The sequence below is a fragment of the Mixophyes fleayi genome, chromosome 2 (genome assembly GCF_038048845.1).
Source record: "Mixophyes fleayi isolate aMixFle1 chromosome 2, aMixFle1.hap1, whole genome shotgun sequence".
Taxonomy (NCBI): Eukaryota; Metazoa; Chordata; class Amphibia; order Anura; family Limnodynastidae; genus Mixophyes; species Mixophyes fleayi.
Window position 1 is genome coordinate 304,139,897 of NC_134403.1, and position 17,814 is coordinate 304,157,710.

The following is a 17,814-nucleotide window of genomic DNA, read 5'->3' on the forward strand; positions in this document are numbered from 1 at the left end:
AGGTGTTCTTCGCTCATCTTCATAGATCAATTGCGCGGACTGCACATGCGCACAAACATCTCCGCTCTGTCTCTGCAACTATAGTAGCAGAGACAGAGCGGTGAGTGACAGGGAGGGATCATGTGATCCCTCCACACATGCGCTGTCCAGCTCTGCTCTTCGGAGCAGAGCTGACAGCACTGACATTTTTCATTTATGATAATATATGCATACATTATCATGACAAGTTTCCAGGAAAAACTTTTTTTTCGGAACTTGTTAGATTGCAGCAGGGAGCTGTCACCATACTGTAGAATGGTGACTGCTCCCAAAAACGAAAAGGAATGCAAAGCAGCAGATATCCACGATATCTGCTGCGATGCACCCTTCTTAAATATGCGGGACACACAGAGGGACTTTTTTTTAAATGGTAAGCGCACGATAGTGCAGTATCATTATGAAAGAGAGCCCTACATACTAAAAAGCTTGGGGAAAAAAGAAACATAGTTGAAAGTCTTATCTAATCTCTGGAAGGATATAATTAGACAAAACACGTTTAAATAATAAAACTGTACGGTGTAGTATATAAATGGGGCAGAAAATAAATGTCTGCACACTTTTCTCCCAAATAAAATACTGTAGGACAGTAGATAAAATCCAACTTGACTCAAAATCGGAATAAATAATATTATCCATTGGAAACCTATACAGAGTATGTCATAGTACTGTCTGAGAAGGAGCCCTCCTGAGAGACACCTCAATCACTACACTGTCAGGACAGGAACTACCCCACATTCACCCCAAGCAGCGGGGTGGTTCAGTGGGTGTGACTGACATAATACAGCCTCAGCACGAGTGTAAACTTCATCCCTGCTCTCTGCAGCGAACATGTGGCTCTGGAGCCTCATATTACCGGTTCTCAGGACTTATTATGTCGCCATGAGAGTGATCTTCCAGCAGCTGTTCGGCCGCTCCTTCATCCTACCAGGTCAGACACGGGTGAGGGCGGGAATATCGGGGAGAGAACAGACTGTCTCCATATATATTATTATGTTATGGGCAACACTTGTATCACAGAAACAACAAAAGTTCCTATTACAACAGATAAATGTCACATGTCGTGACGTAACTATCACTTGCGTCGTATGTGTAGTGTCAGTCGGGATATTAAATCCCGGTCATATCGCGATGTCTCGAAGATCCTGTTCTTGGGAGCGGGGGTTGCATCCAATCGCCTGCGACATACAGTTTTCATCAGGCTGTAATCGTCTGAGGAGAGCTCCCCGCTGACGAGAACAGGTTTGTACTCCATGTTTGTTTTATTACAGATCTGCGATATAACAATGACGTTGGGTCAAATGATCGCGGATATAAGCCGGATCCGGCGATAGGACGGTAAAGGCCCGAGACGTGGCGACCTTGGCCCTTCCCCAGGACACCCTCGCACATTACGTCCTCGGGATGGAAAATGAACATGGAGACAAGAGTCAAACTGGGCAAACTGTGATCTCAGAGATTAACGCGGGAAATGGCTCAGCGACCTGAGAAATAGAAGTGCGCGTCCCCGACACAGAGCCCTCCTCTAGCACCGGAGCGCGTTCCTGTGCGCGCTCACGTGATATTGCCCAATATTTAGTCTTAAAGTATCAGTTTCTTGTATTTACCAACATACTGTATTTAGTGCATCAGAATAGCCCCTTTCTAGCCAAGTAACAGTCTTGACTATAGATTACACAATAACATATTATTCTCAAACTTTGTTACTGGCAGCAGTCTGTATCATCCTTGTGCACAGTGATAGAAATATTAACCATTATGGCACTTATACTAAATCTGGTGTTGCTGTTCACAACTACAGTATAAAAAGCATTTAATTGTTACTTTATTGAAGATGTTAAGATAATCAGTATTCGGTATTAATATTTCAATGGTCAAATGCAGTTTTTCTGCTATTTCAACAATAACGCATGTAAACTGTGGTTTAAGATTCCAAGGTGCATATTTAACAAGGACCGCAAAATAAAGAAAATAGTTTTCAAACCTTATCGCATTGATAAGGATTGAACTATTTCTCATATTTATGAAAAAACCTACACAGGAACAGCAGTTCCGATAAACTGCAGAAACGGTAATGTACATTACCACATGTGTAAACGTTTTTTTGAAATTTGCTAAATTGCGGTACATAGCAGTCCCCATAGACATCTTTGGGGACTGCTATGTATTTTTTAAAAAAATGCAAAGCAGCAGATATTTATGATATCTGCTGCTATGCACCAATTATAAATGTGCAGGGTAGTTAGATTTGTGGCTAATCCCCGGGGAATTTACAGGAAATAAATGATTGATAAATAGGTCCCCAAGGCTCTAAAAATGTATTGCATATTGAACCTGATTTGGAATTACACAATTGGCATAAATAATCTTGTTTATCATGGTGAATATATTAGTTTGACTTATTCCTGTTTTCCCCATGTACACTACAAATACAGAAAGTATTTATAGAAATGCTGGGCTTTAAAGTAATAATTGCATGCCATATAATTATTTAAATTTGCAAGGCAGTGAAATCCTGTCAAGTTAAATAACAAACTGGGGTGTTATTATTTGAAACAATCAAAACAATACATTAGGTTTTTGGCATTAAAGAAAACATAATTAAATGCTGACTTTTTGTTGACTTAAAATAAATGATAGGGATAAATTCTGTGAACATTGCCCATAATAATTTGTGATAGTTTGCATCAACTAATACATTACAATTGGACTATTGCACTTTACATGAATTATTTTCCTATAACAATAACACATTTCTACTTTTGATTTAAAAGGTATAAATAGAAGCCCAAAAGCCCTTATTCATATTTTGAGCTTTGGTGTCTTGAATACAGTAGATCATCATCATCATTTATTTATATAGCGCCAGCAAATTCCGTAGCGCTTTACAATTGGGAACAAACATTGATAACACAATACTGGGTAATACATACAGACAGAGGTAAGAGAACCCTGCTCGAAAGCTTACAATCTATAGGACAATGGGAGTTAGAGACACAAGGGCATGTGCTACATCATATTGCACAATGGACCAGCTAGACTGCAAAGGTAAAAGTATTCAGTGGGCTGTGTGTGTTGCAATATTGGTCAGAGGGTTGTTGTCTTGCCTTAGCAGTGTATAGGATGGTAATAGGGTAATCTAGGGAAATTAAGATGATGGTTGAGGAATATCATAACCTTGTCTGAAGAGATGGGTTTTCAGTGAAGGTTTGAAGACTAGAGGAAAGTCTTACTGTGCGTGGGAGGGAATTCCACAAAGTGGGTGCAGCTCGGAAAAAATCCTGTAACCGAGAATGGGAGGATGTGATAAGAGTGGAGGAGAGAAGTAGATTTTGTGCAGAACGGAGGTGTCGAGTAGGGAGATATTTCGAGACAAGTGAGGAAATATATGTCGGTACAATTTTGTTGATGGCCTTGTGTGTTAGTAGAAGAATTTTATATTGGATTCGTTGAAATACAGGCAGCCAATGTAGAGACTGACAGAGTGGCTCAGCAGAGGAATAACGGTTTGTAAGGAAAATCAATCTAGCCGCTGCGTGCAAAATAGATTGTAGGGGTTCAAGTCTGACTTTGGGAAGACCAGTAAGGAGGGAATTGCAATAGTCGATGCGGGAAATGATGAGTGCATAAATTAATGTTTTTGCGCTGTCTTGTGTCAGATATGTGCGTATTCTGGAAATGTTCTTTAGGTGTATGTAACATGATTTAGATATAGAGTTGATGTGGGGAATAAACAACAGTTGTGAATCAAGGATTACACCTAGGCATCGAGCTTGCGGGTGGGATTTATGGTCATGTTATCAACAGAAATTGAAATGTCAGGCAGGAAGCTTCTGTTTTTGGGTGGGAATATTATTAATTCAGTTTTTGAAAGATTGAGTTTGAGTTGGCAAGCAGACATCCAAGATGAAATGACAGAAAGACAGTAACGCGAGACAACAGATGGTGAAAGATCTGGAGAGGATAGATAAATTTGTGTCTCATCCACATAGAGATGATACTGAAATCCAAAGGAGCTTATTAGTTTTCCAAGAGAAGTGGTGTAGATAGAGAATAGCAGAGGACCTAGGACTGAGCCTTGTGGTACACCAACTGATAAAGGAAGCGGGGCAGAGATGGATCCAGAGAAATTAACACTGAAAGAGCGATTAGATAGGTAGGATGAGAACCAGAATAGGACAGTGCCTTCAAGACCTAGGGATTGTAGCGTTTGTATGAGGAGAGAGTGATCAACAGTGTCAAATGCAGCAGAGAGATACAGGAGAATTAGAAGAGAGTAATGGTTATTATTTTTTGCTGTGATCAAATCATTGACAACCTTAGTCAGCGCAGTCTCTGTGGAGTGTTGAGAGCGAAAGCCTGACTGAAGAGGATCCAATAGGTTGTTTGCTGTAAGAAAGTAGAGCTAACACATTCTGTTGGCTCCTGAGCAAAGCTAGGCTGAATGTACTCACTGATCCCCATAACAAACAATCTCTCTGACTCAGGAAACAAAGTTATATACCAGGGGTTGACAACCTTTTTCTATCAGTGTGCCTGCTAAAATTTAGTAAAGCCCAGGTGTGCCAGTTGTACATGTTATTATATATTTCACATACAGTGGAGGAAGTGGAAGTGGGCTGGTATACAGTGGTATACCATATAGCCACCACTTCTACTTCATTGATTGTAAAATTATCAAATTCCGTTCTCTTATAATTGCTGTACCGCCACTTCTAAGTTTCCACTTTGAACATCGTGTATATGTGTGTGTATGTACGTGTACAGCTGTTAATATCATGATAATATGAATAGTAATGAGATGAACAAATAGACATTCATGTTATGCCACACAGTAGTGCCCCCAGTCCAAATTATGCGTCATAGCTGTAGCCCCCAGTTCAAATTATGCCTCCATAGTAGTGCCATTTAGTTGATATTGTACCATACAGTTGTGACCCCAGGAGCAGCAGCTCCACTTCGGCTGATTTATTGAGAGCACTTTGAAGCTCCAGTGTGCCAGACAACACTGGTTCACGTGCCACGCCTGGCACGCGTGCCAGGGATTGCAAACCCCTTGTTTAGACTATGCACTTGTTCTTTCTATGAATGTGTAGCCAACTATGCACCACTGCCTGTAATGTTTTTTTTTCTGGATATATTTGGTGATGAGATATGTTTGTTTTTTTTCTGGCTTTAGAAGTCTTCAATTTTCACAAAAATAATTTTCCCTCATACTTTGGTTATCACCGTTATTTTCCGCTGTAAACTTGCAAAAATAAATTTAGTCAACCATAGTTGGCAACATATACAGTTTATTATCTTTTATAATTTTGCATCTTTTCGTTTTGAGTTGTTTAATGTTAAGATCCATATAGAGGTTACTTCTATATCAAACAAATTAGTTTCAATTGAAATGCAAAAGGTATACCTATTTGAAGTTTTTTTATTTTATATCGTTTTAGTAAAATAGGGAATTATCCAGGTCTAATATGTCAGAGGGGAACTGTAAGACCTTTATATTGCTTATGTTCACAAATCTTTTAGTTCTTTGTAACTGTTGGGATACATAGAGTGGTTTATACATGAATACAAATATAAAATTTGCAATTGTTTCTGCCTTTGCATTATATATACAATTTCCTGCTGTATTGCTAGAGTTGAGTATCTAGCGGGTATTATGACAAGGATTTCAATATTTGTAGCTTGTGAACAGCTAAATTAGAACTTTTTTTTATTGTCACTCAGGCTGAGTTTGCTATGTCACAGTGTCTTTATTTAAACAGTTTATATAGTGTATAGGATTTCAGTACTGTCAGTGTTAATATTTTGATAAGTATTTTGCAATTCATTTGCTTTAGTAGCTTGAGCAGAAAAATAAGTGACACAATGTTGCTGAATTAAAGGGATTGCCCATCTAAAGCTTAAAATTAACTATTTATCGCTTGTGGACTGTAAAATGGTCTCCACTGTTGGTTTAAACACCAGTGTTTTTTTGTACTCCTGGTGCCTGTGTTCTACTACCAGCACCTTACTGTGCGGGTGCCAGTACATTTACGTGGAGTTTGAACTAGGACTGGACACTCCATCCCTCTGTACAAGGTTTGGGAACCAAGTTTGAAAATGCTTAAAAATAAAAGAAGAAACTCCCCATAAAACATATTTATATATGCCCGCACATGCAATCATTTTTACTTGTTGGGTAAGGATACTAAATTAGGTCTTGCAATAATCTCTGCTCATGTGCCCAATTTGTAATCTGTGAGGTATGCCCTCTCCCCTGGGGTAGATTTAAATGTGGAAATCACATCCTTTAGGCATTTTTAACTTACCAGTCATATAGTCTGATAACCCTTTTTATGGAGCTTTCATTTTTTTCATGATACATTTATTTGGTTAACACTGAAAAACACAGATAAAACAAATTTGTGAAACAATTTGCATGTATTCCCACAGGAATAGTAAACACTGAAGTCCAGAAACCCTAACTATTTTATTTATATTGTTCAACACCAAACTATTACATTACATGTTGCTGTTTATTAAAATGGGTATGTCTAATTTTGCTCATGTTATGTTATTTTGTGCACGTTTCATAGGTGCAAATATTGTATAGTAGACTGATTTAGTGCTTATCCTTTTCAGTACAGGCATTTCAATCTGATAAAATATCTTAGAAGCTGATTGTGAGGACACCAGGGTTAGAACCTAAGTTCACTAGATACCTAGCCCTATATGTTCACAGAATCACACAGGCAAGGAGACAAGAAAGAGATAATATTTACACAGAGTAAATGCATAAACAGTGCTCCACAAAGGAGAAATACTCCCACCATCAAATATACAAAAATGTTGGCTAATAACCAGTGACAATAAAACACCGAAATAGCACATAGGAGAGGTCTCACCACAAAGGAAGTTTCACAGAGTCTGAGTCAGGCCATAAATGAGTCCCAAAGCTATTCTACAGAATGGTCAGTGGGTCGGTCTCAAGTAGTTATCCTCCAATCTTGCTGATCCCGTACGCTCGGCCAACTCTCCACTAGCTTAGTGGGACCCAGAGTACTAGTTTCCCTACTCCAAGTAGGCTCGCCAGTTTCCTGTGGATCACGAGAGACTCCCGATGGAGTAACGGTCCAACAAACTTCCTCACTGGAATAACAATGTCCAATTGGTATTTGTCCCCTGGTAGAGTTCAATAACTCTCTCCCAGTCAGAGTTCCTTCTCCTTCAAAAATCACGACACACACACACACACCTCCCCTCTCCCGGGTTCTGTGTTTTTACTCCTCTCTCCCCCTGGCCCACCCTCCTCTTCAACAGTCCATAGTCATTGGTAATAACAGCATAGGGTGGTGACTGGGGTGTAGTAAGGAGTGTCTTTTCAACAAAGCCCACCCTGTGGTTTCCCTGCCAGCAAGTCTGAGGGAGTAGGTGCTTCATGTCACATCCACAAACATAAAAAATTCCGCCCCCTGTACTTAGATCAGGGCCGGATCCTTCCCTGTTTAACCCCTTGCACTACTTTGTCATGTCACAGTGGTTTCAGCTGATCCAAACTTCCTGTAACAACCTCCCCCTCCCCACTGGGAAACATGTAGAACCGGCTCTGTCCACCAGGTGAAACTTAACAGTACAAGGGAACCGATATCCTTGGTCGGGCTCACTCATGACAGATCGGGTTGATCCGATTTTATCCTAATGGGACCGGGTCTCCTCACACTAATTGAGGAACAAACTGGTATAGAAATGGTATTCCACTTTTGGACAGCAGCTCACATTATAACCTGCACCCTTGCTATTTTAATAAAGGAATCTGAATTGCACATCAGCCCACAGGGCTGGAGCACTTAATTTGTGCAACCCTCTTCTATATAGTTGTAATAAAAAGGACTGTATAGCTTGCAATACTTTGCTGTGAAACACTGTGTCACTGCAGAAATAATGAATAAATAAAAACTCTAGCTTCAAGCAATGAGGTGTTCCCTGGAAGACTGCCCCTATTGGCTACATTAGTGGGAGAGTAGAGGGACATTATATATCCAAAAATGGACAACCTCTTTAAGAAAAGTCTCCAAAGTCTAGCATGGCCTCTTCTGTTGACCATTTAACCCTGCATTGTGCAACAGCCAGTCATATAAGGAGAAATTTTGTAACATTTTCTGCAAACCCAACTGAATATAGCAAGAGAATGAAAATCTGCAAAGCACAATAAAATTACATTCTTAGTAAATCATGCATATGTTATTTTGTTTTGTTTATTAAGTTGGCTATAAAAAGTTGTCATTTGGGCTATATGGGATGTGAAAAAAGTTGGTGCTACGATTGTGGCTGTCTGTTGGTGTGTATGGGTTCAGTACAGTTCATTTAAATTTTGAATGTTTTAATTCAGAAATGGTCATAATAGAACTGCGGGTTATTATTCTATCCGTATAACTTATCAGTTAGTAGAATTTGGGATCTAAACTGTACTAACATTTTGATCTATACTTTAACTATAATTGTGGACCTAACATAATTATCAATAGTATATCACAACTTGATTGGCACATTTTTGTTTAAATTTGTCTCTGTCATTATCATTGACATTGTATATAATTCAGTAAATGTATTGATACTACGCAGGCATACATGAAGCTTAAAAGGAAATATAGAGTCTGTCTGCCACTAGGTTCTGGTGCAACCCCCCTCCCCCCCCAAAAAAAAAATAAGAAAAAAGAACATAAATAGAATTGGTTTAAATGTACAAAATATACATTTTGATCTCAGATGTCCAGTGACAAGTAATTTTGTAGTTAAGCAAGAAGTATGAACTATTTGAGTGTGGGGTACAGTTCAGTTGACCTATACCTGACAACCATCTGACTACCTATTTGTACCAGCAACCTGCCACGTTTTCTAATCACCCACAACACACCCCATACCCTGCTGACCTTTGCCTGCATAACTCATAAAAAGTAATCTGATTAAAAACTCGGAACGGAATTATGGGACGGGACTTGTCTTATAAACTGTATTATGTTTCTAGTGGTTATTGCTTGTTGTCTTTTGCAATTCCTTCAGTTTGCAAAGCTTGCTGTTAAGTTTATTAAAGTAAGAAGTAGGCATGGTTAAACAACTCTAGTCTGTGCTTAATATAGTTAGAAGAAAGCATGGGCAAAAATGCTGCCAAAAATGTGCAACACATACCCATGATTTTGTATTCAAAGCCATAAATGTGCCAATACAAATATTTATATTCAGAATTTACAGTTCACCTTTTCAAGGTGATGTGCAATAATGATCTGTCATGTATGTAAACAAACATTTCTGCAAATGAACCAATTTTTTTTACTTGAGATGCAATCATATTAAATGAGAGGAAACCGTTACCTGAAAACAACTGTCTTTTAGTATGGAAAGGGGAATTTATTATAAATAAGTAGCAATAATTATAATTAGGCAGTTTAAATTACTTGTTTTATTTTGAGCATGCCTAAAAGCTCAGTATTTAAAAAAAATTGCAATAGCAACAGTTGTTCCATATGTGGGCATCATATGTGGCTGAGGGGTTGCTTTTTGTTTGGGAATGGCACCAGTCTTAAGAATGGACATACTAAAATAAGAAATAAAAAAATTCTAGTCTATAAAAAACACTGAGGGCAAACCTAATGCATGTTTGGGGGCTTCACTCAGTATGTTTATCTAAATAATTTTTTTATCATGTAAAAATGCTTCCATTAAAAACATTGTAAATCAACAGAATTGGCATCATTTTTTAATGGCTGATTTCACATTTGCAGAAAGAGCTAGCTTATTGTGGAATTCCAGTGCTCCTGCTAATTTTTTTTATTAATATGATGTTTAAATCTTCAATTCATTTAAATAATTCTAATTCAATTTTAAAGAGTACATTTTTTTTAAAGCGGGTGATGCCTTATTCCAAGGATCCACTGACTACTAGTAAAGTAATTCCTTTTATTGATTTTTCCTTTTTTTTTGTTTTATTAATGTGTGTGCCTAATTGTATAGTACAATAGAGTATGTTAGCTCAATATAATTTTAATACATAAACTAAAACATTTTAAATATACTATTTCTTATTATTTCACTATTTTTCTTGCAAATCATTGAGTATTCAATTCTAGTCAAAGTTTTGCTTCCTCATTTTATCTATGTCTTCCTGCCTTTTAGCAGGTACTCTTTAATGAGTGAAGGAATAATCGAAGGACAACACCTGAGACGCTATGGAGATTAAAAGTAATGAAGTCTTGCAGCCAGACCTTAAGTTGGTTGCTCATCCTAGAGCAAAGAGTAAAGTATGGAAGTACTTTGGATTTGATACCAATGCTGAGGGATGCATCATGCAGTGGAAAAAGATCTATTGCCGCATCTGTATGGCTCAAATTGCTTATTCTGGGAACACCTCCAACCTTTCTTACCACCTTGAGAAGAATCACCCAGATGAGTTCTGTGAATTTGTAAAAAGCAATACTGAGCAAATGAGGGAAGCTTTTGCTACTGCTTTCTCCAAGTTAAAGCCAGAAACATCCCAACAAGTTGTCCAGGAATCTTTAATATTGAAAAATAGCCATTCTTTTGACAACAAGAAGCACCTTGAAGTGTCATCTGCTGTAGTCAACCTGATTTGCGAGGGTATGTTCCCTGCTTCTATACTGGATGAACCTACTTTTAAATCACTTTTGAAAACTCTGGATTCTAGGTACGATATACCTAGCCGAAAGTACATATGCAGCAGGGTGTTGCCTGAGAAATATCATGCTGTTAGAGATGTTATGTTGAAAGAACTGGTTGACATTTTGTGGTGTGGTATATCCACTGATATGTGGAGAAGTGAAAACCAGAACAGGTCATATGTGACCCTTTCCATTCACTTCCTGGCTACTGGTGCTTCTAATTGTTTGTCCATAAGCTCCCGGTGTTTAAAAACGTTTGAAGTACCTGAAGAAAATAAAGCTGAAGCAATTACTCGAGTATTTTATGAAACCTTTATTGAATGGGGTATCAGTACAAAAGTGTTTGGCGCTACCACTGATTATAGTAAAGACATTGTTAAAGCATGCTCTCTTTTGGATATCCCAATAGACATGCCTTGTTTAGCTCAGACATTTAACATGGGTATACAACAAGCTTTTCAACTGCCAAAAATTTCTGGACTTCTCTCACGGTGTAGAAAGTTAGTGGAATATTTCCAGCAATCTTCCGTTGCAATGTACATGCTTTGTGAGAAACAGAAACAGCAAAATATGCTGCCTTGTATGCTCATAAGTAACCGTGTTTCATGGTGGGGCAGCACGCTTGCGTTGCTACAGCGTCTTAAGGAACAGCAGTTCACCATAGCAGGTGTTTTGGTGGAAGACAGTAATAATCATCATCTTATGCTAGAAACAAATGAGTGGAATACAATTGAAGGTCTGGTGGACTTGCTGCAACCTTTTAAACAAGTTGCGGAGATGTTGTCCATGTCAAAATATCCCACTATTAGTATGGTAAAACCTCTTCTACACATGTTGCTTAATACATCATTAAACATCAAGGAGACAGACCTGAAGGAAATAAGCATGGCCAAAGAGGTCATTGCCAAAGCTTTATCCACCACATATCAGCAGACACCAGAAATAGATATGTTCTTGAATGTTGCTACATTTTTGGATCCTAGGTACAAAAGACTTCCTTTCCTATCTGCATTTGAACGGTCACAGGTTGAAAACCGTGTGATCGAGGAAGCAAAAAGCCTGCTGGAAAGAAACAAGGAGAACTCAAGATCTGAAGATAAAGTGTTTACAATTCCAGAGGAACCACCAATGAAAAAGATGATGGTATCCTCTACCACTCTTCCAACCAGTAACATCAACAACATGCTAGCTGAAATCTTCTGTCAGTCTGGGGCATCTGAAGACCAGGAAGAGTGGCATGCCCAAGTTGTTGAGGAGTTGAGCAATTTTAAATCTCAAAAAGTTCTTGGATTAAATGAGGATCCACTAAAATGGTGGTCTGATCGTTTAGCATTATTTCCCTTGTTACCAAAGGTTCTTCAAAAATACTGGTGCATTGCTGCTACCAGAGTCTTCCCTGAACGTCTCTTTAGTTCATCCTCAAACATTGTAAATGCTAAGAGAAACAGGTTAGCTCCTGCTCACGTAGATGAGCAAGTATTTTTGTATGAAAACACACGAAATTATTCAGAAGCTGAACCAGAAGATGATGATGAAGGAGATTGGGGCTTACAACAAGAACAGTTTTTTAGTTTAAATGATTCACTCAATGTGGGCAACAGTTTCTTCTCAATTAAAGATAGTGGGTTCATTTAAATGTACTCTATTGGTACATTTTTAAGTTAAATGTGTATATATATTTTAAGGTACAGTACTGGTCTTACCAGCTACCAAAAACGTTTTATCCAATGTCTATTTTCATAGTAAATGTATACATTCTTATGTATGTGTTCCCTACTATGTTGATCAATTAATTTTAAACATGCTTTTTTAAAGTAAAATATGTTTTGAGGCTATAACATTGTTTATATACCACATGCAGTGCTTCTTCTTTATACCAGCAGCTTAACACAAGTGACTAACTGACATTATAGCAAGGATGACACAGAATGGAATTAATATATCTTAATATTGTTTTGTGCAAGTGATGGTGGCATTTTAAAAGGGTATTATAAACAAGGAGCACTTAATTTAGTATATAGGAAGTTGTAGACAATTTAATTTAATAATGGAGCTTACAGTGGCAATATAATTTATTTGGTGATTTAGATAGCAGTATTTACCTAACTTAATAGTATATGTGTTTTTGGTTTTTTTTTTAACTATTTTTTATTTTCCTTTTTAATCAGGTTTATTTTTAAACCTTTCTTTTAAACTTGGTTCTTGAAGGTAAATATATCCAATTTTTGTTTTCTTGTTCGTTTTATTTCACTACAAATACTAAATAAACAATGTGGATATATTTTCCGGTGAAAAAACTTTGTGTTTATTTGCAATTTTTAATTTGCATGTCTGAGGTAAATAAATAGCAGCAATAGTCTTCAGTTGGACATACTTAGTGGTCAAATGAAGTAAATGGTAAAACTCATTGCTAGATTTACCAAGAAATAAGTATCTTTTTGTGTCAAAGCTCTTTAAAATATGCCAGTTGTTTGTAAAACAAGACATTTTAATTTGGTGCATATGTGTGGAAGCCCAGCTAAATTTAGTTACAATTTGTACAAGCGACTGTAAACGATTTCTGCCAAACCAAAGTCTTATTGGGAGTATATAAACATAGATGGATCACTTAGGTTAGCCCTAAACACATAAGGAGAAGAAGAGAAATGATGTAAATAATATAGATAGAACTACTTGTAGTTGGTTCGGTACCACTGGTAATAGTATCACTAACTTCTCAAGATGCATTAAATGCATGAGCCAGAAAGGTAAACTGACCTGTCCAGCCTTGCTTTAAAGGGTACAACTCACAAATGATAAACATATTGTTTTTTTTCTAATCAGAACACCAATACTTGAAATAGGTGTTTTACCAAAATTGTTAGTAGAAGTCCTATTTGAAGTATCAGGAGATATATTATGATGTTCAAATGTTTGTGTATTGTATAGCTCAACATGCGTAGAAGCATTGATTACGAGTGAATAAAGGTTCATTAAAGTGTCTTAACTGTGTATATAGCTAACTACATAAAATCAGAAGTGTTACGTGGACGTAGAAAGCTATATGTGACTCTGTGTGCTTGAGTAGAAGGTTGGGAAACTTATAATGATTTGTGTAAATGATTTTGTTTATAGTTATTTTTTGGATTATCTGTACTTACTCATTTGGGGGTTCACATGCACCATTTCAGCCTTCAATTGGCTAACCAGGTATACATAAAAAATAAAAAAAAAACAAACCAAAAAATATATAATTTATGCAATTTGCCATTGTCTGGTAAACGCCAGCCTATTTTCACCAGCAGCTTAAAGAGGACCTGTCAAATATACTATATACACCTCAGCAGTGTCATATATCATATAAACCAGCTCATATCTTGAATGTTGGGTGAAAGGGCAAGTTTGCAAAAAAAATAATAATATTTTTTTCTTTAAAGGTACTATTTATTTAAATCTGACCAGTCTTCTTGAAATCTTATTATAGATATGGTAGCTGATTATTTGATTCTAGTAGTTTCATAAGTTAACAAACCTATATTATAAATGGCAAAATGCACTACATTTATTTGGGCTAATAGCGTCCACTTTTGTAAATGTTTAAAATAAAATAAAACACATTGAAAAGAAACATTCCTTGTTTTTTTTGTCTATATGTTATTTCCATTATTCTATTGTTCATGGCAATTGCATATTTATGTGTATCAAGGCTTTATATGTAAATCTTGATGCCTAACTTTTTGGACATAGATAAAATATTTGAATTAGTATTTATGAAAATGCCTGTCCCACACTTAAGTGCTGTCTCCATAAATACATTACATGCCACTCACTTTGTTCCCATTCTTAGACATTCACTTAACTGGTCTTCCGTTCTTGTTAATCACCAACTAAAACACATGAGGAAAGTGATCAGTAAAAAAAATAATAATAATTTGTAATATGAAAAAGGATAAAAAGAGAAAACAGATTTTACAAAAATGGAAAAATAAAACAATAGACAAACATGTTTTATTATGGCTGGAACGGCTAGAACACACCAGTTCTCCATTAAAGTGCGCCTATTTGATATTCCTTTAACTATTCAAAATCACAAAATGGGAAACAGGGTGTGTTTCACATAAATTAATATATTTACTCGACTGCAGTATCAAAAGAAAGCCCAATCAGTAGTAACAACCTCAAAACAACATTTTGTATGGTAGATCTGGAAAGTAAAAAAAGAACTTTTTTTTTTTTTTTTAATTTCCAGCAAAACCAAAGCAGGTTGTAAATGCAAATAACTCATTAAAATGGGTTAATTATGTGACTTTTCCATTTTCAGTGTTTCACTTCGGTGACTAACACAATTATGTGGGGTTTTTGGGGGGCAGACTGAGCTGGCATGCTATTCAGCTATGTTTAAAATTATAGCAGTATGTGCATGCTATTCAGCTATGTTTAAAATTATAGCAGTATGTTATGTTACGTAAATGTATTGTTTTCATTTACTGTTTTATAAAAAATATTTGGTAGGTGTCATGCTGATTGCTTGGTGACGGTAATGTTATTAATCCATTAATTTAATACCACATCCATTGGCCAAACATAATTTATGGATGGACAAGTATATTCGTGAAAGTAACAAACGAGCACTTCTGGGGGTGTATCTAGTAAATGGTGGTCTCCACAGCAACATTTTGAAGGTTCTATTGAGCACTGCAACACACTTGTTATATATTTACGAATATCTCACTGTGCTTTGAGGAATTCATTCATACATTTTAACAGATTATTATTATCTTTTAGTTTTAAAGCTCTGATGTGCAGCGCTGTACATTGAGGGGGCATGACACAAACAAATTACATACAATGACATGAAACTAAGGAAAAAGATTGCCTTTCCCAAATTAGCTTACAAACTAAGGTTTGGGTTTGGCTGGATCACTTCTAAATAACTTATTGTATAAATGTATTTAAAATAACTTATGTAATTGCAAATGTAATTTCTTTTCGTATTGTGTTGTATTTTGGTATAGGAAATGCATTTATTGCTGAGACATTGCCAGGGGAGGAAATAGGATTTGCGTAACTTTTCTAAAGGAATCTTCATGCTTATTTATTAATTTCTGTTGAAGTGACCAACGCTTCTTTTTTAGCCCGAAAGCACAGCAGGGAGTTGTTACCTGTTCTCCTTCATTGTTTATGTGGAAAGAAACTTCTGAACAATGTGATTTAGGATATCGCAGATTAATGTAATTTTTGTTAAGTATAAATTGCATCTAAAATTCAAATTTAAAGAATATCTCCAATCCTGATGTTACTCTTTGAACAAAAGGACCTTTTGGGCCTGGTTGGAAAAGGGGGCTGGTTTACCCCTTGCCAATCTGTGTGCGGAATATGTTATACATAAGGAAGCAGAATAACAATAAACACGAGCACTTTCTCCATTAGCAGCTACATCAGGTGACAATAATAAAGTAGTTATTGGCGACTGCCATTTCTGTACAGCTTAGGGTGGTGTAGTAGGGTTGGAACTAGGAGAACCAGCAAAAGGTGGAGACACAAAACATGAGCCAGTCACTATAAGAATCTTAAAACAGTCAGCTAACGCCAACCATTTATCTTAAGAGAGCTTCCGTCTTTTCTTTGCTGGTTCAAGAGGAGGTTTTTTCTTGCTGCACTCTTGTGGAAATCTGCCAATTTGGAGTAACAGTGTATAGCCCAGTGTTTTTCATTAGTTTTACACCCAGTTCTGAAAAAAAGAGTCACAACAGTTGTTCACAGGGTTTGGTGGCAGCAGCGATTACCAAAAGTAATATTCGAGATGGCAACGCCAGTGACAGTTGAAAACAGTGACCGTTAAACTCTCTGGGTCCAGCTGCTGAGCTGAGATAATATTTAATAGATCTTCTAACATTCTTGTCACTGGTGTCATGGTGCTCCTTGACACCACTTGTAATTTTCCACTGCATTTACACATATTTAAATGTTTTATATTCATGGGAAGATGATTATTCTTAGGATAAGCACAGAGCAGATCTAGAGTGCATGCGTCTCCCTTTGCCATCCACATGTCAATTGCTACCTAGGACTGAGGGGTCCTGTAGAGGTGCAGGTTTATCTCTTTACTTGTCACTTGTCATTTACATAATTACTGATCTAGGTTTAAAAATACACTGGCGTTTCATTCTGAACTCAACTGGTATATTTGTTAAAACACATTGACTGGCGCAAGGCTGGACAGACTTGTTTCAGTCATTCATACAGAAAGTAAAGAAAATATGTCAGAAAATTTGCAATTCGTTGAAAGCAACCTCGTGTTGGTAATAAGTAATAAAATAATAGCAAACTCTCCATACACTTTCTCTCAAGGAAAGGGGAAAATCAATTAACACTTTAAAAAATCTATTTGATTACAAAAAAAAGTATGTGTCTGGGCAGTTCTAAGCAAGATGGAGTTGGATGGGTTGGCTGTTGGGTTGAACAAGAGTGGTCCTTGGAATGTGCTGACTGAACCACAGCAAGATTAATAAAGTGAGTTAAACATGGGTTGCGGTGTTCTTTGCTTTGCGGAAGGATGTACAGCCATAGTTATTACACAAAAACATTAGAATACTGGGTAAGGGGAATTGCAATTCACCAATTTGGACTGGTTAATCGCTGGCACAAACAACAGTTTGCAAGCTTTGCATCCAAATTAGGGTACATACACTTACACAAAAGGTATGTGATACCAAGCAATCAAAAATGGTGACGTCACCACAGTTTTTGTTCACCTGCTTCCAGCCATATCTAACATACACTATATGGACAAAAGTATTTGGCCACACCTGTTAATTATTGAATTGAAGTGTTTCAATCAGACCCATTGCCAGATGTGTATAAATCAAACACCTAGCCATGCAGTCTCTGTTTGGAAACATTTGTGCTAGAAAATGGGTCGTTCTGAAGAGCTCAGTGACTTCAAGCGTGGTACTGTGATAAGATGCCACCTTTGCAATAAGACAGTTTGTGAAATTTCATCCCTGCTGGATATTCCACGGTCAACAGTAAGGGATATTATTAGTAAGTGGAAGCGTTTAGGAACAACAGCAACTCGGTCACGAAGTGGAAGACCATTCTTTCAAGCAGTGAAGATGATTAGTCCATCCATCAGACCATTTGT

At 37.0% G+C, this 17,814-nt stretch overlaps 2 protein-coding genes across 7 annotated transcripts in view; both read left to right on the forward strand.

Annotated features, from left to right (window-relative positions):
* The window catches only part of DHRSX (dehydrogenase/reductase X-linked), a 323,541-nt gene that overhangs the window by 86,480 nt on the left and 219,247 nt on the right, over positions 1–17,814 (forward strand). The window contains exon 1 of one of the 4 annotated variants that reach the window (XM_075196488.1): positions 779–967. The exons of 1 other annotated variant lie outside the window; for it this stretch is intronic. In XM_075196488.1, coding sequence (XP_075052589.1) covers positions 868–967 — 100 coding nt within the window. In that variant the 5' untranslated portion in view covers positions 779–867. Of the gene's footprint in view, positions 1–778; positions 968–1,187; positions 1,279–17,814 lie in introns of those variants that run through there. 2 more of the 4 variants (XM_075196487.1, XM_075196490.1) reach the window with 2 other exon arrangements.
* On the forward strand, positions 883–14,286 carry ZBED1 (zinc finger BED-type containing 1). Of its 3 annotated transcripts, none has more exons than XM_075196486.1 (2): positions 883–967; positions 10,192–14,286. In XM_075196486.1, exon 2 carries the CDS (start codon positions 10,242–10,244, stop codon positions 12,324–12,326), a length of 2,085 nt encoding a protein of 694 aa, XP_075052587.1. In that variant the 5' UTR covers positions 883–967; positions 10,192–10,241; the 3' UTR covers positions 12,327–14,286. The 3 variants fall into 3 exon arrangements, with proteins under 3 accessions (XP_075052587.1, XP_075052586.1, XP_075052585.1); XM_075196485.1 differs by having other exon boundaries at positions 885–967; positions 10,189–14,286; XM_075196484.1 differs by lacking the exon at positions 883–967 and adding an exon at positions 1,172–1,278 and having other exon boundaries at positions 10,189–12,829.